The sequence below is a fragment of the Argentina silus genome, assembly GCF_951799395.1.
Source record: "Argentina silus genome assembly, chromosome: 8".
In the NCBI taxonomy this organism is placed as follows: domain Eukaryota; kingdom Metazoa; phylum Chordata; class Actinopteri; order Argentiniformes; family Argentinidae; genus Argentina; species Argentina silus.
This window is the reverse complement of record NC_139662.1, coordinates 18,190,679-18,207,497: the sequence shown is the minus strand read 5'-3', so window position 1 is coordinate 18,207,497 and position 16,819 is coordinate 18,190,679. Positions and strand designations below refer to the sequence as shown.

The 16,819-nt window shown below is 45.6% G+C and overlaps 1 protein-coding gene across 1 annotated transcript; it reads left to right on the top strand.

Annotated features, from left to right (window-relative positions):
* Nucleotides 1–5,033: 5,033 nt before the first annotated feature.
* On the top strand, nucleotides 5,034–16,802 carry LOC310808217 (semaphorin-3F-like; the record flags this gene model as incomplete). The annotated part of the gene is made up of 18 exons (XM_083674997.1): nucleotides 5,034–5,392; nucleotides 7,663–7,790; nucleotides 11,149–11,309; nucleotides 11,600–11,662; nucleotides 11,857–11,976; nucleotides 12,228–12,321; nucleotides 12,618–12,737; nucleotides 12,976–13,121; nucleotides 13,452–13,566; nucleotides 13,679–13,748; nucleotides 14,062–14,206; nucleotides 14,330–14,552; nucleotides 14,962–15,050; nucleotides 15,209–15,250; nucleotides 15,344–15,501; nucleotides 15,934–16,001; nucleotides 16,111–16,238; nucleotides 16,389–16,802. Exons 2-18 carry the CDS (start codon nucleotides 7,682–7,684, stop codon nucleotides 16,800–16,802), a joined length of 2,265 nt encoding a protein of 754 aa, XP_083531123.1. The 5' UTR covers nucleotides 5,034–5,392; nucleotides 7,663–7,681.
* Nucleotides 16,803–16,819: the final 17 nt, after the last annotated feature.

The window sequence follows — 16,819 nt, the reverse complement described above, 5'->3', positions numbered from 1 at the left end:
TTATGTGTCCTGTGTTTCTTTGTCTTGGTATTGGAATTAAGGGAAATTTACATATTCATTATATTCATTATACCAGAAGATGGCAGTATAGTCAAGATAGTAACAACCTCACTTGAGTACTGCGTGTGTGTGTGTGTGTGTCAGTTCTTCATATATATTTTATGGGGGAAATGATTGAACAAATGACAACACAGAATTGGTAGTATTTTGTTTAGGGGACATACACAGTATTGTGTTGGTATGCACATTATCCTGAGTAACAGCATTCTTCTGCTGCATGCCCCAAACTGCAATACATAGAAGATGGATTGAGGTAGGATGTACCATGTTTCTACGTTCCTATGTACGAAAGAGCTGAATACTGGGGCATATCCACCAAGGATGTCGACTGGCTGAAATGATGATGATTAAGACGATGTCCTTATCCTACTATGATATGTACAATATGTTTACAGTATTTTTGGTCAATTGTTCTATGAACTTGCAAAAGGCTTTCAAAACATCAATGATATCAGTCCATGTAAGTCGTGGTGAATGTTAACCTGTATGTGTTTCTGTTGGCCAGTTGTTCTTTGAACTTGCAAAGGGCTTTCAAAACATCAATCTTATCAGTCTATATAATTCATGCTGAATGTCAACAACCTGTATCCCATTTGTGACATGCATGACGCAGGTCAGTATGTGATCACTTAGACATTCGCGCGTAGCCTACTCTTAGCTCTGCAAATAGCCCCAGGCGAGACATTTTTGGACAGGCCCGGACAAAGGGAACATTGGTGATGTTGCAATGGTACACTTAAACCTTTGAATCCACTTTTAATGCACACAGCTATAAATATTCCACTAGCAAAAACCTGTCCTGCTCTTTGCTCCAGCACACTGAGGCATGCAGACTAGGAGGAGCCCTTACTATTAACAACAGCTCTGGAAACACAGCATGAAGACCGTCAAATGATCACAATGAACATGGTCGCCATAGTAATACATTACATTTGTAGAGCTTTTTTTTCTCATTTCACACAGAAATCACGAAGCCCTGTACATCAGCAACCGTCTCAGGGATACATAACTTGTGTTTGTAGCACACACCTCATCTTCTGCCTCATCTTCTGCCTTATCTTCTGCCTTATCTTCTGCCCCATCTTCTGCCTCATCTTCTGCCCCATCTTTTGCCTCATTTTCTGCCTCATCTTCTGCCTCTGTTTTATTCAGCTCAGTAGGTTTCTGTACCACCTTAGTGCAAACCACAAATGCTTTCATATATGTATGAATTAATGATGAGCTGGTTTCCACAATATTGATCGTAACAAAAATGGGTAATCCAGACTGTCCTGTTTGTGGTCAGAGAGAGTGATGTAAAGGAGTTGTCTCATAATGGCTGGCAAATAAAACCTTATTGGATTCCCATGGTGTTAAAATGAGTTCTTCTTCTCCCATCACCTCTTGTTATTATTTGTAATTGTACTGGCAGTTACGCAGTTTCTTTCTGTTTCTTACAATGCATCTTCATAAGGGACCCAAACATGATTGAGGTGATGGGAAAATACAATACCATGTTGCATATCTCCCTGCTCATCCACTGTCTGTTTTTGTGTGTCATAAGTCAAAGTTCTTTGTCATAATAATGATAATGTTCATCAATTTGATTGAAATGGAACATTTTACCCAGTGGGAATGTCATTTTGGAGGAATAAACAAGCTCTTTTGTTTTTCAATGGCTCATAGGTCCATAGGTAATCTGACAGGTGAACCACCAGCTCCCTGTGTGTGTGTATGTGTGTGTGTGTGTGTGTGTGTGTGTGTGTGTGCGTGCGCGCGCACTGTATGTGCATGCATTTATTGGGAGTAAGATCACCATACTGCAAAATGCCTGGATACACCATAGGTTAAAGAAGTTGAACTGTGCAAGAGAAAGCAAGAAAGATAGAAAGAGCAGAGTGAGAAGAAAGAGCAAGAAGGAGCGTGGGAGACACAGAGTCGAGGAGGGTAGATGATGGAGTGATTATCCTGGCCTCCCACCCTGACAGACATGCACAGCAGATGGATGACTCTTATCTGAGAGATCACAGAGTACATGGCGACTTGCTCTGTTCTGCCCAGTCATTGAGAGGCATGATCTCACCAGACAGATGAGCACCCTTACCCCCCCCCCCCCCGCCCCCCCACGTGTGTGTGTGTGTGTGTGTGTGTGTGTGTGTGTGTGTGCGTGTGTGTGTGTGTGTGTGTGTGTGTGCATTTAGTGAGTGCTATTCTCAACTTGAAACTTTAAAGCGGGTCTACATACGGAGGAAAGAAAATTGAACATGGAAGAACCAGAATCAGAGAAGATGGAGATGAGGTGGGGGTCTAAACGCATCCATGCAAAAAAACAGAAACCTTTGGACCTTTTATCACGTCAAAATCACGCCATGGAGAATCCATCTTTAATGAGCCAAGGCATTAGCACACTCATCCATTCTGCTGTTTCCAAAGGCTAAATGCTGAAGTGGTGACAGCTTTATCTCTCCAGCCATACTGTAAATGCACAGTACTCTCACTCATCCCTGGAGCGTTTTCACTATCCTCTTTTTTTTTTTCTTCACCCTCCTGTTCTTTTGAAGGAACTATTCTTCAACAGCTGTTGATTCCCCCAGCTGCATTTTATAGTGAGAGAGAGAGGGAGAGTGCCAGTCTTGTCTTCCCTGCAGATGGCGGCTGCCTGGCTGGCTGGCTGGCTGGCTGGCTGGCTGGCTGGCTGGCTGGCTGGCCTAGTGGACACGTGGCATACAGTACATTTGCAGGCTGAGGCTCTATGTGCTTCAGTGAGGAAACTGCCTCTTTCTAAAACCGGAAATAACCTCACTTCCATTACAGTAGAAGAAAGCATGAAAGCAAGCTCCAACTGGAATGTGCGCCACGCCACGTATGCATGCACTCGTCAGGTCAAAGATGTTTTCATAACGTGTTCTCCTTTGATATTCAGTGGAGCATGAAGCTCCTGCATGTCATTTGCAACACCTGTTCTTCCCCTATCTTAAATGATCATTTTCCCTTTGTTTTTTTTCCTTCCCTCCCTCCACAAGATTATCATTTCTGGGCAAAAGCTTGAGTATTTTTTCCTTTTTCCTTCCTTGGAATGCATCCCAACAAGTGTGACGCTACTGTCGATGTGAATACTTCTGTGTTAAGTGATAAAACCTGCACACTCAGAAAATCAATACTGGCTACTGTATCCCAAGATTATTAGACACTGTACAGTGCACGTTGTGTCCCCCGGGGGGGCGATGACATTGTCCCTAGAGAGTTATTGTATTGATTGATGTCTCTGTAGGTCAGTGGAGGCTGGTGGAGGTAGAACTCAGAGGACAGGCTCATTGTAATGCATGGAATGGAATGAGGAATGGCATTGTGATACCATTCTGTTTGATGCCATCCCTCATTCAGTTCCATGCATTACAATGAGCCTGTCATCCGATTTCTACCTCTGCCAGCCTCCACTGCTGTGGGTCAGGTTTTCTGCTCGCTAGAGGCTTAATAGGCTGTCCTACAGGGGTTTCAACCTCAGGTTCAGATGACAAAGACTAGCCTCGCTTTCCAGGCTTATTGTCTCTAGACTAGACTTGATACACTGATCACTGATACACGCTCTGATACTGATACACGCTCACATACTGTCAAAGTATGTGTCCACAAGTTTGGTGTACTGTATGTGTTAGGTTTGCAAGTGCAGGTGACTACATTTTGTGCGCACAAACACACATATTTCGATGTTAACAGACAAAAATGTCAATTACACAATGAGGGTGGTGAAGCCTGTATTATCTCACCCAGGAAGAGTGGGAGGGGAGATAAGACCATTGAATGGCATTATCAGAGGTCTCAGTGACGTTAGTGGAGCTGGTAAACTAGTGGGAGCTGGTCAGTGAGGTGGTGTCCATGGCCAGGGTCCAGGGCCAACGGAAACCTAAACTCAGCACGGACTCATGACTCATTTCCTCATCTGGAAAGGGAGGGATGCCTCCCACAGAGCAAAAAAACAAAGACTCCTAACCTGGGATGACGTCATCTTGACACACCGCTATAGAAACTTTGGGCAAAAACCCAAACCAAAGTTAAACAGAGCTTGTCGCCAAGCCCTTTAAGGGGAATGATGGGTGTTAGGTAATGAAGACCACAACTGGTACAATATGCAAATAACAAAACCCCAAGTAGGCCTAAGATTTAATCTCCCTAATGATGGAAGGTGTTTGCGATACCAGATCCCCTCTGAGATTTGACAACCACATGAATTGACTCATCACTATTAGCAGTGTTTGGGCTACTCTGAGGGAGGCCCTGAGGTCTATGTTTTTGTTCTTAAGTCATTATCTTTTGTGTGTCTGCTGAATCAGAGCTGACCACAGAACCATTGGCGGAGAGAGGAGAATGCTGCTTACTGTATTTCAATCCTACAGCGCTGGGGTTTAAAGCATGAATGTCTTGTTTAAAATCCCCCCTCCTGGTTACTTTGTGACCGTTGTCGTGAGCCCAAGAGTCGACCGATCAGGAATCTGAAGAATCTTTTGGGCTCTTCTCGCTCTCATGTGGAGCTGGGCAGCAGTGGGGGAGACTTCATCTGTCAGGACACAGCACTGGGCCTCTCTCTGACAACTGTATTACTGCAGAATACTGTATTCTGTTTCAGTTCAACCAAGGTGTAGGCTACAGGTCTACTCAGAACTAAAGCATTAAGGAAAACAATCAAGGTATTAGGTATATGTGGCAACCTTATTGAGTCTGAAATGGTCATATACTGTAAGGCTTTGTCATCTGTGATTTATATGAAGTATTTTACTTGCAACTGATCACTTGAAAGGTAAGACATCTGGGAAAATGAAATTATATGATTTTTCCCACCAGCATCAAGTGGGTTAACCATGTGGGACAATACTGGAATACTGTAATGATGACAGAAGTAGGAGGGTGCGGGTGGGGGAGTGGGGGAGGGAGGAAGAGGGAGAAGGAGAAGGGGGCTGTAGTCTCCAAACACCTGCAGTCACTTGACATACAGACTTCAACCGCACTGGAGAGGACATATGGATTTACATTGTCTTCATTTCAGGTGGTCGGGGGCAAACAGGACATGACAAGTACAAGCTGTGGAATATGACTGGTTTATGAATCCATGTTGGTTTGAGAGAACTCAAGACATTAGGAACTCTGTGGTGGCTGTGTGTTTGTATAAAGTGCGCTTTTAAATAAGGTATTTAAGACGTTTGCCAGTGGATTTTAGTTGTTTTCGTGCGGGACTGGAGTATTTATCCTACATCCAGCATTGTTGTGCGAGACGCAGTGGAATGTAGCGATAACATCTTATTATATGAGTTTCGGGTCTCCTTCGCCAGCAGGTTCCAAAGAAAGGAAAAACACTAAGGTAGGCTTATTTTTAAGTTCTTCCTATGAACGTTTGCAACATCTCGTTTGTTTGTTTAGTCAGTGGGTTGTGGGACGAAAAGTAATTACCAAGCACGACGGGTACAGGCTACATCTGGAGTGCGTACGCTTTATTCTTTTGATGTCGGGAGTTCACAGGTAACTACGATGTTATCTGCTGGTGATCTTCATGGGCATAAATTGTGAAGTATATAGGCCTATTATAAAATGAATGCATGAGCAATTGCCTGCTTCTGAAATGTATTCCAAAATATGTGTTCTTAAAAGATTAACATTTTTAAAAATAAGAAATGATAATTGTCCCCATCAGACTCATCCCTCAAAAGTCAAACTTGTTTGCAGAAAAGAAAATGGTCGATGACAAAGCTTGTTGTCATACATGTGTTTTAAACCACAAGTTGTTTTGTATGGCCCAGGGCAAACATTTCAGCAATGTTTATTAGTGAGGTTTTTATTAATCTAAAATAATGTTGCTGCTTAATTCCCTTTTCATTTATTAACTTAAATGTTTAGAAAATGCTGTTTCTTGATGACCTATTTGAATTTGGTTAGCAAAATAAGTGTATCTCAGGACCCATCAAATAAACACACCTTCAGGGAGTCCATTTAATGGACGTTATGGGCTGCATTGGACTCAGCTTTTAGTATTCATAATTTATACTGGATCCTCTCAGCAAAGTGCAGATACATAATGAATGTGTGTGTAAAAGTAAAACAGTTACCTGCCAACACCCCTAAACTGTCAAAAATGTTTTTTTTTAGATACTTAACTTTCTTTTGCGTGCCTCGCATATGAATCATGCATGATGTGTGGCATTTGGTGCCCACTGGTACGGTATGTCTCAGTATGTCTATATCTATGGTCTCAGACACTCACATGCTCACATCACACTTGATAAAGCTTGCTCTCTCTCGTTCTCTTTCTTGCACGCATACACATGCACACAGACACAGGAGCTGTGAAATGTGCATAACTAATTGGGGCCTCTTTAATGAAGTGACAGTGAATTATTTGATTTATTCTGGTCTTTTTGCATATAAAGGACAGTCCTTTATATTGTGCTGTTTGTGCATCTACAGTACATATAGTCCCATGGCCGTGTGGGTCCCAAAAGTTTGTTATAAAGTGACATGATTATTTATCATGGTGCACAAATGAGTCACAAAGAATCAGAATCAGAATTCTTTTATTATTATATTAAGTATATTTGCACATACAGGAAATTTACTTGGTGAGGTTGGTGCATGGGACATAAAAAACAATATCAAATATTGACAAAATATTAACAAAATAGCAATAACAAATTTACTAATTTACAAAATAGAACAATAAAACAATACATACCCACATTGGGTTAGGGTTAGGGTTAGGGTTACGGTTACGGATGTTAGGGATGTCATGTTCTATATAACATACATAGAAAAACAAAAAAACACAAAACACAAAAACACAAAAAGTGATTAACCAGCACAATAGCAGTGAAAAAACGACATGTTTCGATCAGGGTGTGGTCTTTGTCAGGCTTCATCCCTATACAATACATACAAAGCAGACTATTGTACAGTACATGTGTCCAGATCAGGTCTCCAAATCAGGTCTCCACATGTGCATGTGCTGTTTCATTGTGTTGCATGTTATCCAGTGACCATTTCCTTTAGTACCTACTTACTTACTGTACTTAATCCTCTTGGGCCTGGGAGGGGCATACAGCAAGGCTACAACAATCTGCTGCCACTGGAGTCTGTCTTTTGCCATGGTTTGTGCCCTGTCCCATGTGAGACCCTTCTCCTCTAGTTCAGTCCTCACTGTCCGCTACCCTTCAGTAGTCACAGGGATATCCTATAAGAGTGTACACCAGGGGAGGCTGCTGGAGGTAGAAATCGGAGTACGGGGTCATTGTGATGCTTGTAATGGAATGAGGAATGGTATCAAACACCATTCCTCATTCTATTCCAAGCATTACAATGACCTCCTGCCTGCCCGTCCTCTGATTTCTACCTCCACCAGCCTCCCCTGGTGTACACTGTGTCAGAGACAGGTCAGCCCTTCTCCTCTCAGGCCATCTGAGTCACTCATCAGTCCTGTAGTAGGCCTCTACTTCTGTCTGTCTCTCCTCTTTCTGTCTCTCCCTCACTATTCTCTTTACTCTCTCCCCCTCCTCCCTCGTTCTGTGACTTTCTGACCATTCTGTCCTACTTCTTTCCAATGTCTTCATCCGTCATCATTCTACCTCTCCTCTCTCTACCTAGATCTCGGTCGGCTACCTGAATGGATGTTGCCATGACAGCGACTGGGACCCTCCTCCTTCTGTTTGGGTTATGTGTTTGCATCTCCGGCCTCCAGCAGTCCTCCCCACGGGTGCGCCTGTCCTTCAAAGGTGAGCCGCTACAGAAAACACTCAGACTCTGCTCATCTGTCAGCTGCTGGGACTATGAAGCGGAGGGACACTTGTTTCCTTCCTTAGTCTATGGGATTGTGCTGAATGACTTCACACGACTCACACAGATGCACACACACAGATGCAGACATGCACGCACGTACGCACGCACGCACGCACACACGGACGCACGCGCACACACACACACACACACACACACACACACACACACACACACACACACACACACACACACACACCCACACACCCACACACACCCGCATCATGTTTCCTGTTAATACATGTAAAGAGCATAGTTCCTGCCTGCTGTGTAACAGGTCATGACAGAAAACAAAAGGTGGATGTTGCCCATTGAGTAGGGTGGTTTCTAGTGTCCTACGCCCTGAGCTCATTGAGATAGTACAAAACCAAAATCCTCCCAATCTGGAAAATGGCTTAGAATGATTAAGGGAAGTACTATACATTGAACTGTTCTGCTGTTGAAGAGTGAATACAAGCTGGGACGTTGTGTGGTTCTTAAAGGCGTTTCTGTAAGTGTCAGGGATATCCCCACGTTGCCTCCTCAGAGGCTTCATCAGCTGTAATGGTATAGCATCATCTTTCAAATACCTGGATGAAGGCTTTGATCAAAATAAAGCTGAAAGATTATAGTGTTTACCCCATTCTGCAGTCACCCCTCTATGCACGTGTGTATGACACACAAGTGTACACACACAAGTAAGCATGCACACACACACTCTCGCAAACACACACACACACACACACACACACACACACACACACACACACACACACACACACACACACACACACACACACAGCACAGCACAGCACAGCACGCACACCAGAAAGGCCTGTAAATAAATTGAAATTACAAGTATGACTCATACACGGGAATTTCACACACCTTTCTTGGCTGACTGTTAAGATACCACAACATCAGGACTGACGTGTTGGGAGCAAGTTGAGTCCCTTTCCTTCAGAATTACAGGTCTGTTCTCTCAGCCTGGACGGTTCTCAGACTGCAGAGTGCTTTGTGCTTGAGATAATCCCAACTGTCAAGGGAAGGAAAATGGGGAATTGATCTATCTGCTTGGAATCGAGTACTCTCTCTCTCATGTTGATGCACAGTTGGCCCATATGGCTCTAGAATGTGGCAGGGAAGATTATGCACATTGTTAGCATGGAGCATGATAATGAACCCCTCAGTTCAGGCCACTCTGCTCAGCCTTCTGTGTCGACTACATTAGTGTGTATAAGCTGTTTGCTGAACGAGATTAGTGTCAAGGGTCGGAGACTGCACACAAGCTTCAAAATTAACCACCTCGGTTTAAGTATGTATTAGCTCAGTTGGTTGCAAGCTGAGAGAAGCTCTCATTAAAATGTACATTAGGTGTTACCCTCATAGCTATTGGGTTACAGCAGTTTAGTTATCATTAACTTATTTCAAAGATATATTTTATTGATTTGACTTGAATAGGTTAATTCTGACATTGGCAGTGTAACTGACTGGTATTGGATCAGATGGCAAAGATCTTGTTGATACTGGTGATCAAGTCCTCCCGTTCCTAAACTCCAGTCACCCCCCCCTCATTTCCAAGAAGAGGCGGAACAGTCGGATTCTATCGCCTGCTCGCTGTTTTCTGCCATTCCAAAGATTGATTGTTCATTGTTTGCGATAGGGACAGTCTTTGTTTCCCTGAGGCGCCTGTGGAGGAGGGTTTTTGGGAGGTGGGGGGTGAGGGGGGCACCTAGAGGGGGGTGGGGGTGGGGGGACTAGAGGGGCTGCGTGTGACTCCTATGAACGTGTCTGACAGTCACAGCTTGGGTATGAAGAGGATCAGGACTCCTCTGTGTTTCCTTGTTTAGGGAATTGTGTCAGAGAAACAGACATCCAAAGGATATGCACCATTGACTGGGAGGGTTTGTAGAATTTGGCAAGTTTCTCAGAGAGAGGGAGAGAGGGGGTGAGAGAGAGAGGGAGAGAGAGATAGAGAGAGAGGGAGAGATAGGGAGTGGGAGAGAGAGGGAGAAAGAGGGAGAGAGAGAGAGAGAGAGAGAGAGAGAGAGAGAGAGAGAAACCAGCGTCACAAGGTATAGGGGCAACAGAATGAAAGAAGCATCACAAGGTATAGGGGCAACAGAATGTACACTGGATGTTTGTTCATCAGAGGATGCCAAAACATTGTTTATGAGTAGGAGGATGGGAGAGCTGGGTCAGGATAGGGGGTGTGGTGGTGTTACTAGTTTTAGCCTTTGCTCTGAGTCCACCTTAGCCCCAGTGGACGTTGGCCAGGGGCTTGTCATCCTGTGTTTACCTCTGAGGAACAGAACTGGACCTGGCTTACCCCACCTCCACGACCCCATCCCGTGTCAGCCCCAGATCAAATTGCACTGCTTGTTTTAGCGGCACATTGACGGCATCCTGTTAAGAATATTCAGGCAAACATTTACCTCAAAGGAAGACGTCAGCCACTTTGATGTAAATACAGATGTACCTATTTTGGTCAGTCTCTGACCCACTTCCTGAAGGTCCATGTGTGCTAACTATATCCTGGTGGATATTCACATGCTCCTGTCATACAGTGATGTTCCCACATGGCAGAGCTGGAAGGACCGTCTCTTAATACGGAAGCTCTTTGAAATTAATAGGTAGGTCTAAACGGTTATGTGGACCTGATCCAGGGTGATAGGATCAAAAGCTAAATTCATTGATAAATGGCTCGACAGCTAAATGAATGAATGGACATAATAAAACTCCATGAGTCTGAATAAATAAATGAATCATTCTAAAGCTCACAGATTCAAATAGAGCCTCACAGTTAAGAAAGATAAGAGGTTGGTTTTGAGAGTTTACACGGAGTTCATGTGTCTTTGTGTCCCAAGAGACCTGCAATAAAGTTCATCTGGTTGTACAGTGCTTTCAGTGCCACAAACTCAATCACAGGGTTAGGACCCTATGCATGAAATATTGAGTTCTTAAAAGCGAAAATGGCTTTAGAAAGTTAAAATTAGTCATTGACACATATTTTAGTCAGTTAGTGATAATGGTTCTGCTCTAGGGACTGTAAGTTCAGTGGAGAGTAAGAGAAACGAACGGTTTTTACTAGAGTCCTCTTAAAAAGCAAGGAAATTGCATTAACAGCTTTGCACAGGGAGATTGGCATAAAGAGCTCTTTGCTCCCCCTGCTGGATATCAAAGAAGTTGATTAAGATGGGCTACAGCAGTAATTTTGCCTAGAATGTTCACTGACTGTGTGTGTGTGTGTGTGTGTGTGTGTGTGTGTGTGTGTGTGTGTGTGTGTGTGTTTGTCTGCCTGTGTTGTCTCCCCCTCAGAGCTGATAGACACCCGTGCAGCCCGGCCCTTCAGCTTCTCCTTCAACACCAGTGACTACCGCATCCTGCTGATGGACCAGGACCAAGGACGGCTCTACCTGGGCAGCCGAGAGTACCTGGTGGCCCTGGACATGCACAACGTCAACAAGGAGCCCCTCATAGTACGGACACCAGGCACACACACACACACACACACACACACACACACACACACACACACACACACACACACACACACACACACACACACACACACACACACACCAGACATAGATGGAAATATCCTCAATTCACTCAATAACAATATGTATCTTTCACAGAGTTTTGTTTTTTTTGCCAGTATTATTATCAGTGTTCCTATGATGTGGGAGCTAAGGCAGAACTGTCTAGTTGGCACATGATTCACAGTTCATGGTATCTAACATGAGGCTCCGTGCCCGTCGCTCCACAGATCCATTGGCCAGCCACCACCAAGAGAAAGGGGGAATGTCGGATGACAGGCAAAGGGGGACTGGTGAGGATCCCTTTTCTTTGATTGGTCGGTTGGTCGGTTGATAGTCTGGTCCCTCCACATACCTCCTTATGACGCCCCACATTCAAGACTGTCATCTCTCAATAGTTTTTAACGGTAGGTTGCTCATGTGAGGGATATGCTAATGTTCCCTTTATGGTCCCTGCTGTGTCTTTGCATGGCATGGCGCCCTCCAGGGAGAGTGTGCCAACTTTGTGCGTCTGATAGAGCCGTGGAACCGTACCCACCTGTACACCTGTGGCACCGGGGCGTACCAGCCCATATGCACCTTCATCAACAGAGGCTGGAAGGCTGAGGTGACTACTGACTTTTTACAGAACAGCGTCTGTTCTCAATAATATTTATAATAAGTAAGAATGAATAGCTGCTAAGTATCGTAGAACCTCAAGGACACTGATTTGTGTTCTTTTTCACTGTGCTTTTTTATTTTAATTGTTTTTATAATTTTTTTTACTTTTTTTCATTTTTTTAGCTACTTTTTGATCCGGTAGCTATCAGTCAAGTGTTACCCTATTTACCACGCTCCTTCTCTTGTCTCCCTTTGCAGGACTACCTGTTCAGGTTGGTTCCTGGGTATGTGGATTCAGGGAAGGGCAGATGTTCCTATGACCCCAACCAGGAGAACATTGCGGCTCTGATCAGTAAGGCTCACTCCTCTTGTGGATATACTTAGTCGACCGGCTGGAAATTAAACATTCTGCTGGATGTGTGCCTAAGTTATTATATTACATTGTACACAAAACAGGAGAAGAAAAGGGTCCCGAAATAGTTATGTAGCTGTCCCTTTGTCAATTTATTACAGGATGATAAGAACAGCATACATGAATTTACAACCTTCTTGTACCATCCTCCCCTCCCCAACTTCCTCCCCAACTTCCTGTACCATCCCTTCCTTCCACTCCTCTCTGTTCTTTATCCCCTCTCATCTCCTCTGCAGATGGGAATCTGTATGCAGGGGTCCATGTTGACTTCATGGGCACGGACGCAGCCCTCTTTAGGACCATGGGGAGCAGACCGGCCATCAGGACCGAACAGTATGACTCCAGGTGGCTCAATGGTGAGTTACTACACCAATGGTACACTGCTGCCAATGGGTTGAAAACAACATTGACTATCTCTCTGTCTCACTCCTTCCCTGACAAATACGTATCTTTTTATCTCTGTCTTGTGTGTGTGTGTGTGTCTCTCTCTCTCTTCTCTCTCTGTGTCTTTTTCTCTCTCTCTCTCTCTCTCTCTCTCTCTCTCTCTCTCTCTCTCTCTCTCTCTCTCTCTCTCTCTCTCTCCCTCCCCCTCAGAGCCGGTGTTCATTCAGATCCAGCAGATCCCAGACAGCGCAGAGAGGAATGATGACAAGCTCTACTTCTTCTTCCGTGAGAAGAGCCTGGACGCAAGTGGAGGGGCCAGCCCCAGTGTTCTTGCCAGAGTGGGACGAGTGTGTCTGGTGAGTATAGTTGTAATATAGCTACTTATGCAATAAAGTGCTCCTTGGAAATAGGAAGCTTGGACATTTCCGACTGGTCAACTACTGTACCTCTGAGAGCTCGGAGTTTCCCTCTCCGAGCTACCACAGAATTAGCCAATAGGGAGCCCCTCACAAAATCCTATGCTAAGTCTTGGTGGGAAGCTCAGATTTCTGAGGAACACTTGAATGCAACATTAGCATACCATGTTCATACATGCCTACATAGCCAAGTTGCTTTCATTCATTCATTGGTCATTTAGAGTATTGTGTTTGTCTTGCATTGACACACCATTCCATATCTCCAACCAGAATGATGAAGGAGGCCAAAAGTCTCTGGTCAACAAGTGGACTACCTTCCTGAAAGCCCGCCTGGTCTGCTCTGTGATTGGAGAGGATGGGGTGGAGACCTTGTTCGATGAACTGAGTGAGACCTCAATTAAATACCTATTAAATTCCTTTATTTAATTGTCTGCAGGGCCGAGACCCTTTTACTGTCTACTGTTATGTGATTTGTTTCTCTTTCATTATGCTCTCAGGGGATGTTTTCATCCAGACCACACAAGATGAACGCAATCCTGTGGTCTACGCCCTCTTCACAACTGCTGGGTAAGAAAATTATAGCTCCAATCATACTTGATGATCTTGTTCCTAGACACTTCTGCCCAATATGCTCGGAAGGTCTGGTCAAACTTGGCAATGTGTCAAACTTGGCTTTTCTTTACCCAATGCAAAGATAAAAAATATAATCATGTAGACGCATAGCCATTGGCTTTAACTTGCGTCAATCATCTCCCCCCCCCCCCCCCCTAGCCTGGGGAAGAGGTGATCTATCACCTGTTGATCTATGGTCCCTCTATCTCTTCCACTTCTATGGTTAGTGCTCACTGGCTCCCTCCATGTGTGTTTCTGTCTCTCCCAGTTCTGTGTTCAAGGGCTCAGCAGTCTGTGTGTACTCAATGGCCGACATTCGCAACGTCTTCAATGGACCCTTCTCCCACAAACATGGCCATAACTACCAATGGACAGCCTACACTGGCAAGATTCCCTACCCACGACCCGGCACAGTGCGTTTAAGACCTGTTAATCTCTCTCTACCAACTATACAGTCATATTGGATCAACTCTCACTCTCCGTCCTTGATGCTCTTGCAAATGTAAAATATAATCCCTCTCTCTTCCCCCACCTAGTGTCCAGGAGGAACATTTACCCCTGGCCTCCGCTCCTCGAAGGACTTCTCAGACGAGGCTGTCAACTTCATCCGAGCGCATCCCCTCATGTACCATCCTGTCTACCCTATCCACCGTCGCCCCCTAGTGGTGCGGACCGGAGTGGACTACCGCTTCACCGCCATGGTGGTGGACCAGGTGGACGCGGTGGACGGCCGATACGAGGTGCTCTTCCTAGGCACAGGTGAGTGGCTGACCACCCCAGGGAAAGCATGGTTTTACTCACAGACCACCCCAGGGAAAGGATGGTGAGTGACTGACTGACCACACCAGGGAAAGCATGGTTTTACTCACAGACCACCCCAGGGAAAGCATGGTTTTACTCACAGACCACCCCAGGGAAAGGATGGTGAGTGAGTGACTGACCACCCCAGGGAAAGGATGACTAGACTGGAGGACAGAGCAATGACTGGAGGAATTTGACCTTGACCTTAAAAATGTCTCAATCAATAGTTGTAATGTTATGGTTATGAACGTGCACTAGGGACTCAGTTTTCTTTCTAAGTTTTGCTCTCAGTTTTCTTAGGGGAATTGTATTCAACATGTTTCAATGAAACACATAACAAATTGATGTCTCTCCTCTCATGTTCCAGATCGAGGCACTGTCCAGAAGGTCATCGTTTTGCCCAAGGATCCAAGCACCATGGAAGAGCTCACGCTGGAGGAAGTGGAGGTTTTCAGGGTATGTCTGTGTCTGTTATTGCCCAACTATTGTTCACCTCATAGCAATGGACTGAGTAAGAATCTGCTGCTAACCTCTATCCATGGGCCTTCACTCAATGGTAATGCTCTATTGATCGCCCAACATTTCATAATATGACACAATACATTTGATTACAGACACGCGCCCCTGTCAAAACAATGAAGATATCCTCCAAAAGGGTAAGCTACACTCTCTGTCATCTTGATTTAGACTCGGAAAAGCTTGACAGAATCGTATTATTGACAGGTCTTGTTTTGAATCTGTCACCATAGCAACAGTTGTACGTGTCGTCAGAGGCGGGTCTCACCCAGGTGTCTCTGCACCGCTGTGGGGTGTATGGGAGGGCCTGCTCTGACTGCTGCCTGGCGCGGGACCCCTACTGCGCCTGGGATGGGGAGAGCTGCTCCGCCTTCACTCCCGCCACCAAGAGGTCAGGACCATGTCACACACACACACACACACACACACTCACACACACACACACACACACACACACACACACTCACACACACACACACACACACACACACACACGCACACACACACACACACTCACACATGCACACACACACGCACACACACACACACACACACACACACACACACACACACACACACACACACACACACACACACACACACACACACACACACACACACACACACACACACTCACACACACACACACACACACACACACTCACACCTCAGTACCTCATCTCATACCGTCAGGGGGCAGGGGGTGTCCTAAACCTTTATTATTACCCCTCTATTTGTCTTTAACTGTGTCTGTCTGAGTATCTGTGTGAATGACAACTTCAGTTGGAAGATGGTTCTAACGGACCCCGTCTCTCTCCCTCAGGAGGAGCAGAAGGCAGGACGTGAAGCATGGGGACCCACTGAGGCAGTGCCGAGGCTTCAATGCCAAAGGTCAGACCTGCCTGCCTGCCTGCCACCTTTATCTCTGTACAGAGTTCAGAGTAACACACATTTCAATGAAAACAATGTTTAAAAAAAATTCCTCCCTTCTTTCCCCCAGTGGAGAAGCGTCTGAGAGAGACAGTGCAGTTTGGGGTGGAGGGGAGCAGCACTTTTCTGGAGTGTCAGCCCCGCTCTCCCCAGGCATCAGTCAAGTGGCTCTTTCAGAGGGAGGGAAGGCGGAAAGTGGTGAGCAAAAATACATGTTTCCAAGTCATTGAACATACAGTATCTAACTGAATAACTGTCAATCACTGTGTGTCAAAATACGAATGGTTCTTTCCCTCACCCTAACTCTCTCTCTCTCCCTCTCTCCTCTCTCGCTTCTCCACCGCGCAGCTCAGCCGTGACCGAGACGTTCTAAAGACCAACCATGGCATCCTGCTCAAGTCTCTCACCCAATCAGACGCCGGGCTGTACCACTGCCTCGCCACCGAGAACAACTTCAAACACACAGTGGCTCGCGTGGCGCTGCGCATCCTGGACCGGGACATCGTGGTGGCCCTCACCTCTCCCGACGACGACGACGTGGGCCCCAACAGCCCACCCGTGGCGCGGAACCACGACCCCCTTCAGCAGTATCCACCGACCCCCCCACACACAAACCCCTCCCTCTCCGCCCCCTCCCCGCCAGAGGTCAGGCTGATCAGCCAGTATTGCCAGTCGTACTGGGAGCAGCTCGGCCTCAAACACCAGCAGCCCAAACGCACCAGCCGGAGACACACAGAGAGCCTAGAGCTGGGTGGAGGATAGAGGGGACTGGGCTAGTA